The following is an 11,138-nucleotide window of genomic DNA, read 5'->3' on the forward strand; positions in this document are numbered from 1 at the left end:
TGCTTGTTTCATTTAAATGTCAGAATTTCATCAAACAGCTTGTAACAATTACAAGGTACCATTCTTCCAGTTCTGTTTGCAGCATTTTAAAGACTGGTCAGTTGTCCGTGATATAAGCAAATTTCAGAAAGATTTTCTGATTGAAAGTTAGTATCGACACAACCTTGAAAAACAAATCAATCTTTGTGTTTTAAGGACAAAGTACACCTGAAGCAGTTAAGATGTGAGTAAAGGCCCTACTGTGGCTGTCCCACTGTGGCCTCACAGTTTTTTATGGGCAACTGTAAAACACTAAAACCATTTTGAGGAACTGTCCACCTGCTCTATCAGTCACAAAAAGCCGTCCACAACTGGATGTCAATCCAGAAATGCTTATCCATATTGATATTGCAAGCTGAGTGCATGACATCGACGGAACCAAGGTTACTATGGAAACGGATGAGAGCTAAGGTGCTACACTGAGCAAAAACAAGCTATGAACACAACACCTATACAGAAATGTGGGCAAGAGTAGGTCCTAAAAGAAGCTAATGTGATATTTAGCAACCAGGCCACGTGACAGTGTTGCAAATACACGACAATATTTGATCAAGGCCTACTCCGGAGGATGAGAATTTTTACCACTTCCTGGAGAACCCACAAGCTAGCGAAGCAGCAGCAGCAGCAGCAGCAGTCGCATCATTACCGCTCAACAGAGGTCCAGTTAAATACACCACGGCTGCAGTGTCAGATTTAGAAAAATACTGAATGACTTACGAGAGGTGGGTTTCCCTTATCTACCGTGTCTCGTCCTGTCCATGACATCAGCTGTTTTCCGGATGTGTTGGGATCGTGTTGGGAGAGTGCGGGAGCGCGCGCAGGTTGCAATCACATCAACAGCACCAGCTCGTGAAGCAGCGGAGGCGCGCAGCTCATCTCCATGGTAACAGTTGAACGTCTCTCAAGTTGCTGCATCACAGCCTCTGTCTCCCAAATACTTCATTGCCTTGATTGTTTTCACTTGGTTTAGTACTGTAAATTGTGTCAGACCACTTCGATTTATTTTTTCTCTCTCATTTTTTTCTCTCTCTCTCACTCTTCATATCAGTGTCCTTATTAATGAGTATTAATCTGTAAATTGTATGGATCAGCATTCTTTTTTCCGTTTTTTGTTTGTTAATCTTTTGTAATTATTGAGTTTATTGTTTGTTTTGCTGGAAACAGAGGCAAGTACAAAGCATTAACTTTTTATGCATGCCTTGATCCCCATAAATTATTATTATTATTATTATTGTTGTTGTTGTGATTATGATAATGATGATGATGATGATGATGATGATGATGATGATGATTATTATTATTATTATTATTATTATTTTACTTCTGAGTACTACTACTGAGTACTATGGACCTCCAGCACATCACCTGCCCAGTGTCTGCATCAGTGGAATGAACTAGTGGCACTCTTCAATACATCTCTGAGCAGCGTCTTTGATCTTCAAGCCCCTGTCAAGATGCGTGAGGCCAATTTTTCCCGCTCTACTCCCTCGTTCACTCATGACCTGCAGAAAATAAAAACATTTGGACCTGTCCTGGAACAACTCTTCAGACGCTCTGGGCTCGCTGTCCATAAACTGGCCTTCCGTGAACATCAAAGGAGTTACTTAAAGTCTCCTAAATATGTTCGGTCACAGCTCTATTCCAACCTAATTAATAGCAATCCTGACAACCCAAAGCATCTTTTTTCCACCATAAATAATCTCCTGAAGCCACAATCATCTTCCCCAACTGAGGCTACAGAGGCGTGATGTAACAGCTTCATTGACTTTTTCAGAGCCAAGGTCAACAACATCCGCTATCTGATGTCCAGCTCCTCCTCTCTGCTTCCTCCTGTCAGCGACCCTCTGTCTGGGAGTGCGCCATCACTATTTTACTGGTGTCAAACAGAACCACTTTGAGGAAATCTTTAGGAAGATGAAACCCTGTACTTGTGCCCTGGACCCCATTCCCACAGCTCTGCAAAATTCATACATTTCCACTCTCAGCCCCCTGATCACCCAAACTGTCAAACTCTCCCTTCAAACTGGTAGTGTCCCATCTGCCCTCAAGGTCGCAGTCATCCACCCCCTTCATAAGAAGCCCAACCTGGAGCTACAGACATCCAGCTACAGACCTATCTCCAACCTCTGTTACCTGTCCAAGGTGTTGGAGAAGGTGGTTGCTTCTGAGCTTCAGGATAATCTTAAACACAACAAACTATTTCAATTTCAGTCAGATTTTCAGTAAGCACACAGCACTGAAACAGCTCTGATCAGGGTTGTGAATGACCTACTGATGGCAGCTGGTCCCCTGCTCTCCTTATTCTCTTTGACCTGAGTGCTGCATTTGACACTGTGGATAACACTGTCCTCTTAGAGTGCCTCCACACCACCATTGGACTGTCAGACTCTGCACTTAAGTGGTTGTATGTCTCACTGGGAGGATGCAGGTCTAGATCACTCCCTGTCACCTGTGGTGTTCCACAAGGATTGGTTCTCAGTCCCATCCTGTTTACCCTCTACATGCTCCCCCATGGACATGTCATCAGCAGATTTGGGATATCTTTTTATTGCTATGGTGGTTATATACAGCTGCAAATGCCCCAAGCCCTTCTGCAGCCATGTCACCCCTCAATACCTGTCCTAAAGAGCTGAAGGCCTGGATGAGCACAAATTTCCTCCAGTTAAACAGCAGCAAAACTGAAGCTCTGCTTACTGGCGCTCCACACCAGATTTAGTCATCCCCATACCTCATCTCACCTTTGACAGCCAGGACATCCCCCTTTCCTCCTCAGTCAATAATTTGGGTGTTAGGTTCAACCCTCAGCTGACTTTTGATGACCACATAAGACATCTATGCAAAACCTCTTTCTACCATCTCAAAAATATCTCTAATCTGCATCCCAGATACAGAGAAACTTGTCCATGCCTTTATCTCCTCAAGACTGGACTACTGCAATGCACTCTTCACAGGGATCCCTGGCAGAAGCATCCAGAAGCTCCAGTGCATTCAGAACAGCACTGTCAGGATCCTGATGAGAGTGGGAAAACATGAACACATAACACCAATTCTGTTTTCATTGCACTGGCTCCCTGTCTCCTCAGGGTTGACTACAAAGTCCTGCCACTCACATAGAAATCCATGAACGGAAATGCACCTCCCTACCTACAGGAACGGATCATACCACAAACCTCCGCCTGCACCCTCACATCTGCCAGCAGCTTGTTCCTTTGGGCCTCCAGTACTAAGCTCTACACCATGGGGGATCGAGCCTTCTGCTCTGCTGCACCAGGCTTGTGGAACAGCCTGCCTAACCATCTGAGGGCAGCACATACCCTAGTCTCTTTTAAAAAAGGCCTAAAAATCTTTCTTTTCAGGAAAGCTTTTTCATCTTAACTCTGAACTCTTTCTACTATTTTCTTTATGTTGTGTGCTCTATGTTATTAATACTGCAGCAATGTGTGTTTGTGTGTGTGTGTGTGTGTGTGTGTGTGTGTGTGTGTGTGTTTGTGTGTGTGTGTGTGTGTGTGTGTGTGTGTGTGTGTGTGTGTGTGTGTGTGTGTGTTTAAAAGTGTTTTTAAATGTGCATTATTTGTTTGTTGATGAGCCTTGTCAAAGAAGAATTTCTGAAGTTATTATTACTACTACTACTGAGTACTACTGAGTACTTCTGAGTACTAATACTGAGTACTACTATATACTACTGACTGAGTACTACTATTGAGTACTACTGAGTACTACAACTATTATTGTTCCCATAAATTATTGAGTCGAGTACAGTGCTGTCAGGTCAACTCAGAGCAGTGTAGAGTTCCTGTGGGATAAAAGGTGCAAGTTGAAAGTTCCACTTCAGCTTGCTGTGTATAGTTAGCTGTTCATTTACCTGACCTTGTATCAAACAGTTTAAATACTGCCAGAGTCTATATGTAATATCCTACCTTGTTTTATGTTGAGGGGCTGAAAAACATGAAATCAATTCTGAGTGTACATGATTCGAAGATGAGTTTGGACATGGCCAAACCAAAAGCATACATGAAAAAGATAAGAAATACAAACTTTTAAATAACATGGGGTGAATCAGTATGTATTAATTGTATAACAACATTTCTACATTTTATGGAAATTATATGGGAAAAAACTGTCTTTGTGACAAGAACTTTCGAGAAAAACATTGCAAGTTTAAACATGTTATTTGCCCTGTTCAGTTCAAATGTATGGAAGCCTATATAGGACTATATTAAAATGATAATGTAAATTGAAAATGAAAATGTAATTCCACAATAACATTATTATTTTCCACATATGTATGAGTTATTTGAGTAACAATTAAAATGAAAGTGCAAAAATTAAATTTGCATTTTCATTTTCACATACTTTACATATGCGTTCTATGACCATATAAAAATGAAAATGGAATAGCTATTTGACATTTAATTTTCAAAGTTGTACCCCGCTGTATAGTAGACAATATTCAAATGTTAATTCAATGTAACCTGATTTCCCATTTATGCAATCAATATTTAAGTCACAATTAAAATTAAAATGCAATTCTAACAATTCGAAAAGGAAAATATAAACCTTTTACATTTCATTTTCATTCAGACAAACTAATGTGGCAATTGTTAGAGATCATCTGTGAGACCAACATTTATCTTCCAAAAGGAATTATATCATATATCCTATATCTCATCTGGCCAGTGGCTCCAAACCATTACAGCAAATTTCCGAATAGGCATTATAGGCATATTATCCACTAAACAGCTGGTTAAGTCTTTGAAAATGAAATGTCAAATGTCGTTTTCTTTTTCATTTTCAAATTGTTAGAAAATAGCATTTTCATTTTCATTTTGACACCAAAAGAGGTTGGTGACATGTAAATATAAATGCAATAGACTGCTGTTTCGCTCACCGCATTTGAATACTGTCCACGGTACAGGAAGTTGAGCCTTTGAAAATGAGATGTCAAATGCTGTTTTCATTTTCATTTTCAAATTTTTAGAAAATTGCATTTTAAATTAATTTAATTAACTCATATTTAATTTTAATTAAATATTGCTTGCATAAATGGGAAATTATGTTACATTGTTTATATTGCATTTTAATTTTCAAATTTGAATTAATATTTGATTATTGTCCACTGCACAGCAGGGTGTGACTATGAAAATTAAATGTCAAACAGCTTTTCCATTACGAGTATGTGCAAAGGAAAATGCAAATTGAATTAGTGTATTTTCATTTAAATTTTTATTCAGATAACACATACATATGTGGAAAATTATAATGCTATTATGAAATTACATTTTCATTTTCAAGTTTACATTATCATTTAAATATAGTCCCTTGTAGGCTTCCATACCATGAATCAACACTGTAGAGGATAGTGAAAATCAATGATAGTGCAATGTGGGATCATATTAGCATTGTTATACTTTTATTACTTAAGAATTTATCTTAAACGAATTACTGGGGTCTTTGTCCTGTGAGACAATTCTTTTATTGAATAAAGCATGTGGAGGTTGCTTCAAATGTCTTTTTTTCATTTATATTGTCCCAAGTTAATAATGCACCATACCGGTAGGTGATGTTTGTATAGTGGTACTACAGTACTATTTAAGCATCACAGAAAGCCCAATTAGTTGTCATGCACACAATCTAGGATGCATCTGCTGTTAATGCTATTAATTACACCTGTGCTTTCTAGGCTATGATATGTCAAAAATATCTGCTGTGAAAAAGGTAAAACAAGCGCAACTTCAGTACTCTGCCTAAACTTACAAAATGTCTCATTCATTGCTTATGGGCAAGAGCAAACAAAAGTATGATGCATGTAATTCCATTGACTCCACCACTAATTTACAAACCAGCTTGGTTGGTCCAAATTGGATGGTAGTGTCTTGACTGTCATTGAATGTCAGTCTTTTGAGACTTACCTGAATTGAATTTGTACATTCAACTTTGTTTGAAATTATATTAGATCTATTAGATCAGACTCAAAATGTGTTTCATTATTCCTGCAGTATTGTTTTGAGAACTCTTGATTCTCCATTGTTTGTTGTTGTTACATATTAGCCTATTTCACAGCAGATATTTTGACTTGTCATAGTAGGAAAAGCACAGGTGTTACCAATAATATTAACAACAACGCTGTTCCATTCAAGTGTTCTAGTATTACAGTGAGCCAGCATACACTACCAGGACCCTGAAACTTAAGCAGATAGATTATTATTTACACCTGTGCTTTTCCTACTGTGACATGTCAAAATGTCCTCCGTGAAAATGGCCTATTAGGGGAAGGTATTGATTTTGTTTCTTGTTTATTATTAACATTAAAAGGAAAGAAACAACTACTCCACCATAGAGAGATCATCTGGTAAAGGAAGGAAAAAAACTGAAACAAAAAATTTAAAAAAAACAGTCTGCTTCTAATTACATCTCAAACTGGTGACTTTTCATTTTGGCAGTTTTCCCCACTCCAGCTCTTGCCCAAGACTGTCTGAGAGTCAAGACTAATCAAAGGCACTTGTATAGAGAAGACTGTTGGCCTCTGAAGGGATTGAGCTAGTTCAGGCCAGCCTGCTGCTCTTTCTCTCCCTCTCTCATTTTCTTTCCCTCTCACTCTCTCTTCCTGTCCTGTCTGTTTAAGGAGAGAAAGACTGGGAAATTCCTTCAAGCTACTTTACTTCAGGTTTCTGTGGGATTTAAACATGCACACTGAGGTTTTGGTACAGTCCATGTTAGTGCCGTTGTTTCTGATTCTGCTCTCTTCCGTGGAGGACACTTTGTTACAATCGGTGAGGTGAGTTTCCACATAGCTTTGTTTTTTCTTGTTTATTTTGGGGTGAGCCTAGAGAGTAAAAAGGAAGAGGGAGGTGCAGAGTTTTGCTGACAAAGACAGCATTTGGAGAGTGCAATGTGAGAAAGTTTAGGAGTGCCTATACATGTAGTTTGCACTTGAAGTTTTTTGTGCAGTTTCTTTATGCTACTTTACTTGCCTGTCATAATGCTGCGTGCCAAGTCATAAAATCCTAGAAGTCTGCTGCTCAGTTTATTATTTAAAGTTGCAGAGCACTCTTTTTAAAACTGAAGGGCATTGATTTATTTCCATTTGGACACCTCATAAATTACCACTATTCCCTATCGATACAATGTTATAACAGCTTTCGAGGTCATAGGAAGGAAGCTTGAGTAACATTTTGGCTGGAAGGGAGGATTATGTTTTTCAAAAGTGTTTACTGAGCAATCATTTGTAGCCATGAACAATATTGAAATAAAGAAGGAAATCCCCAAACCTCACATGTGTCAACGCAACATTTATGCAAAATTGCAATTAGTAACCTCTTGTATTATGTACTTGTTTTTTGCTTTATTATAAAATCATGAATATTGACTTTAGCCGCTAATGCTGCAGAACATATATTACACTTTTTGTTGAAATTGGCTTAAATATGAAGGAGAAAGATTCATTTCTGGTTTCCTTGGCCTTTTACTGTACAGTGGATCCCCAGCCAGCAGAATGTTGCCATATGATTCAAGCTTAACACAGCTGCAGAGGAGGTGTTTACTCCAAGCAGGTGCACCATGACAGTGTATGACATACTGTACTGTACAGTAGTATTTATTGGACAGCAGTGGCAAACCCACACATACTTAAACACAGTAAGCATCAGCGCCTGAGAATCCAGGTGATTACAGTGTTTTCCTCTGTTTTCCCTATACGTATCCAAATAATTTTCACCTTTTTTGTTGCCAGTTATATCATCACAACAAACTGACAGTGAGAAAAATGGTAGGTGTGAAACACTCAATAATGAAGGTTATGCATTGTAACCTCATTTCTAAGAACACAGGCAAAGTCCTCCAGTAGGTTCTGTTGGCTTGGCCAATGTACTTACAATATTTGACCCACTCGATATCCACAACATCAGCAAGTCAGGTTGGACCCATCCATCTTTACTCTACGTTACAATAGGGTTACAATACATAACCTTTATTTATCTACACACTGGCTTTGCCCTCTAATGGGCCCTACAGCTGAAGGGACAAAACAAGCCCCAAGGAGCAGCACCAGGCTGTGCAATGACAGAGACATTTTCCCTTACACAGCCATTACAAAAAAGGCTCTAAAACAATGAACACATATTTTTTATTTAACAAAATATTGTTGAAGTAACTGAACATGTTACTCACCTAAGCCACCCTCAGAACAGGAACTGAAAATAAGGCTAATTATATGCTTTTAAAGATTTAAAAAAAAAAAAAAAAAAAAAGGATAAAACAGTGGATAGGAACAATATGTATCCTTGCTTCTCTGATACTTCATGTAATTTCTAATAGTACCAGTGTATAGCATAATACTATATTACAGTACCAGTTTCAACTTTAATCAAAGATTTTCTCAGTTTGCATTTTAAGCATATCACAGGCTGTTTAGTCAGATTCAGTTGTGTGAAAATTGTTTGCAATGTCTTCCCATGATGATTTTTGGATTAGGGACACTGACCAGTTTTTTTTTTCTTATGCAGTCACAGAATCATACATGTTGGTGTTCAGATGGCTATTACTGTACCTGAATCTTTGTGTTATGTTCCAATGAAGTGTTTTTCATAATTCATCAGGCAGAACTAAGCAATTTTTTACTGAAGTTGTTAGACAGCATTAGTTGGACTTTGTCAGCTTTTAGGTCTTTACGGTCAGCCCTAATAATAGGTTGCTTACTGATCATACTGACACATTGTGCCTGCTATTCTATAATTTTATTCCATTCTGCTGGCAGATAGAATTGTTGTTTGATTGTTGTTGTTGATGTAAGCGTGTAGCTAGGCTAACAAGCTAATATCTTTTCTGTATTCTATAATTTTTCCCACAATACAATACATTACAATACAATAAGGCTTCCACTCAATAGTAACATTTTTGTTTGGAGGCACTAGGTTTACTAGAAGGGAGTACATATGCAGTGCATGGTTAAGTCCAATAATTAAAATCTTTCATATTTTGATATTGATTTCAATCAATTTTCACTCATCCACTGATATTGATAATGTTGACGATGCCTCCACCTACATAAGGTGTAGGTATTTCCAGTATAGCTGTCCAGTATTTTCAATGCCATCAACATTTTTGTTGGATACTCCAACATTCAGCCCTCTTCAGTGTGGCATCAACAACAAGAGCCAACAAATGATGGATTGGATACCACCGTTTTTATCTCCTTGAATGAGCAAACAACTCTGTTGAACCAATAGGGAGGACAAATCACTCATTTACATTGCTAAGGGCAATGCCACTGAGTCTTCTCAATGAGTTCAAATGGTTTCTTTGATAGAGCCGTGAGACATACAGTATAAGAAGGACTTACTGGGGGACTGACAGGAACACAGTTGGACTCTATTGCCTCACCCACTGCAGATAAGGATTTTGAGACTAAATATTATTTGTGAAACATCAGTGCTAGAGAAAATGCTAGTATGCTCAGATCTCGTTTAGGATGTTGTGGTGCACCCATTACTTGTCCATGTTTAACTGGCCAATTTTTTGAAACAAGTGGCCAAAGAAGACAGCCTATCAGTTGTCTCATCAGACATAGTTACACACCCATTAAAATAGAGTTGAAATTGCCACCAAAATGTAAATTTGTTTTCTGACTCCATCAGCATCAGCAGTTAATCAGGCCCTCAGCAATTAATATGCCCTATTTTCTTAGCTTAACTTCCCGTTAGACGAGGCTCCCAGTACCAAAAGCAGAAGAGATTCCAGGCTTGTAATGTGGAAGAATTGATACTGCCATACTCCCTGATTCTGGGTTATCAAGCACTGATGCAGAGGTGGTAGAAGAAGTATTCGGATCCTTTACTTAGATGAAAGCACCAATACAGCAATGTAAAAATACTCGATTACAAGTAAAAGTCCTGCATGAAAAAGCCTACTTAAGTAAAAGCACATAAGTATTAGCAACAAAATGTATTTTGCTAAATTGCACTAAATTGCAGTAAAAGTAGTGGTTTGGTCCCTGACTGATATATTATTATATATGACATCATTATTATGTTACTGCTGTAGCTGCTGGAGGTGGAGCTAGTTTCAACTACTTTATATACAGTTAGCTAGTTTAGTCGAGTGGTTCCCAACCAAGGGGTCAGGCCCCTCCAAAGGGTCACCAGATAAATCTGAGGGGTCGTGAGATTATTAATGGGAGAGGAAAGAAGAAAAAACAAAGTTCTGATACACAAATCTGTTTTTGGTTTTTGGAATTTTTCTCTAATCTTTGATTTTTGGTGAAATGTTGGATCATTTGAAAGTTTTTTGAAATTAAACCATGTGAGAAGTTTAGAGGGTAAAATTCATATTTGGTGGAGCTGTTAACAACTCATAGACATCTGAAATGTGACCACAACTACACACTACTCTTTGTAAGATGTCAAAAGCCATAAAGGTTTGAAACCACTGGTTTTATCTTTAACCATGTATTGTGTTTCAAATCCTCATCTAAAAAATAACTAGTAACTAAAGCTGTCAAATAAATGTAGTGGAGTAGAAAGTACAATATTTCCCTCTGAAATGTAGTGGAGTGGAACTATAAAGTTGCACAAAATGGAAATACTCAAGTAAAGTACAAATACCTCAAAATTAAGTACAGTACTTGAGTAAATGTATTTCACTTTCCACACCTGCACTGATTTTGGTTAAACTGATCTGGGGCAGTAAGTGAGATAGTGAAGCTTGAGATGGGAGGATCCCCACCTTCATTGTGCATTGTCCTTGCCATCTTCTGGATTGCATTACTCTCATCATGATGAAGTCCCAGCCTTGCTCAGGCTCAATCAAGGGAAGTACCCTGCAGATCAAACAACCCTGACTGCAGCATTCCAAGCTCATAGCAGATGTAACATTCCTGATGGGCATCAGGTGAGGCTGGAGCAAGAGGGGCAGCACAAAATAGTGGAGGGCAGAGACAAGGTCTCATGCTTGACCACAGAAAGTTGGCTTGTCATGAGAAAGAACCATCATTCTGATTAGCAAGTTGTTAAAATTCAGTGCGCTGCTCTGCAGACAAGTGTGATTAAGCCTAAAAAGACAATCAGTGGGTGAAGCCTGTGTGAAATGGAATTTGTATAACCTCC

At 38.4% G+C, this 11,138-nt stretch overlaps 2 protein-coding genes across 5 annotated transcripts in view; one reads left to right on the forward strand and one right to left on the reverse strand.

Annotated features, from left to right (window-relative positions):
- Window positions 1-899, reverse strand: part of nalcn (sodium leak channel, non-selective) — a 79,589-nt gene extending 78,690 nt beyond the window's left edge. The window contains exon 1 of one of the 4 annotated variants that reach the window (XM_042426740.1): window positions 757-899. In XM_042426740.1, coding sequence (XP_042282674.1) covers window positions 757-804 — 48 coding nt within the window. In that variant the 5' untranslated portion in view covers window positions 805-899. The remainder of the gene's footprint in view (window positions 1-756) is intronic. The other 3 variants (XM_042426744.1, XM_042426742.1, XM_042426741.1) reach the window with 3 other exon arrangements.
- A 5,693-nt stretch (window positions 900-6,592) lies between these two features.
- Window positions 6,593-11,138, forward strand: part of itgbl1 (integrin, beta-like 1) — a 46,013-nt gene continuing 41,467 nt past the window's right edge. Inside the window, exon 1 of the mRNA XM_042426746.1 lies at window positions 6,593-6,814. Coding sequence (XP_042282680.1) covers window positions 6,723-6,814 — 92 coding nt within the window. The 5' untranslated portion in view covers window positions 6,593-6,722. The remainder of the gene's footprint in view (window positions 6,815-11,138) is intronic.

Source organism: Thunnus maccoyii, chromosome 11 (assembly GCF_910596095.1).
Source record: "Thunnus maccoyii chromosome 11, fThuMac1.1, whole genome shotgun sequence".
NCBI classification, from domain to species: Eukaryota; Metazoa; Chordata; class Actinopteri; order Scombriformes; family Scombridae; genus Thunnus; species Thunnus maccoyii.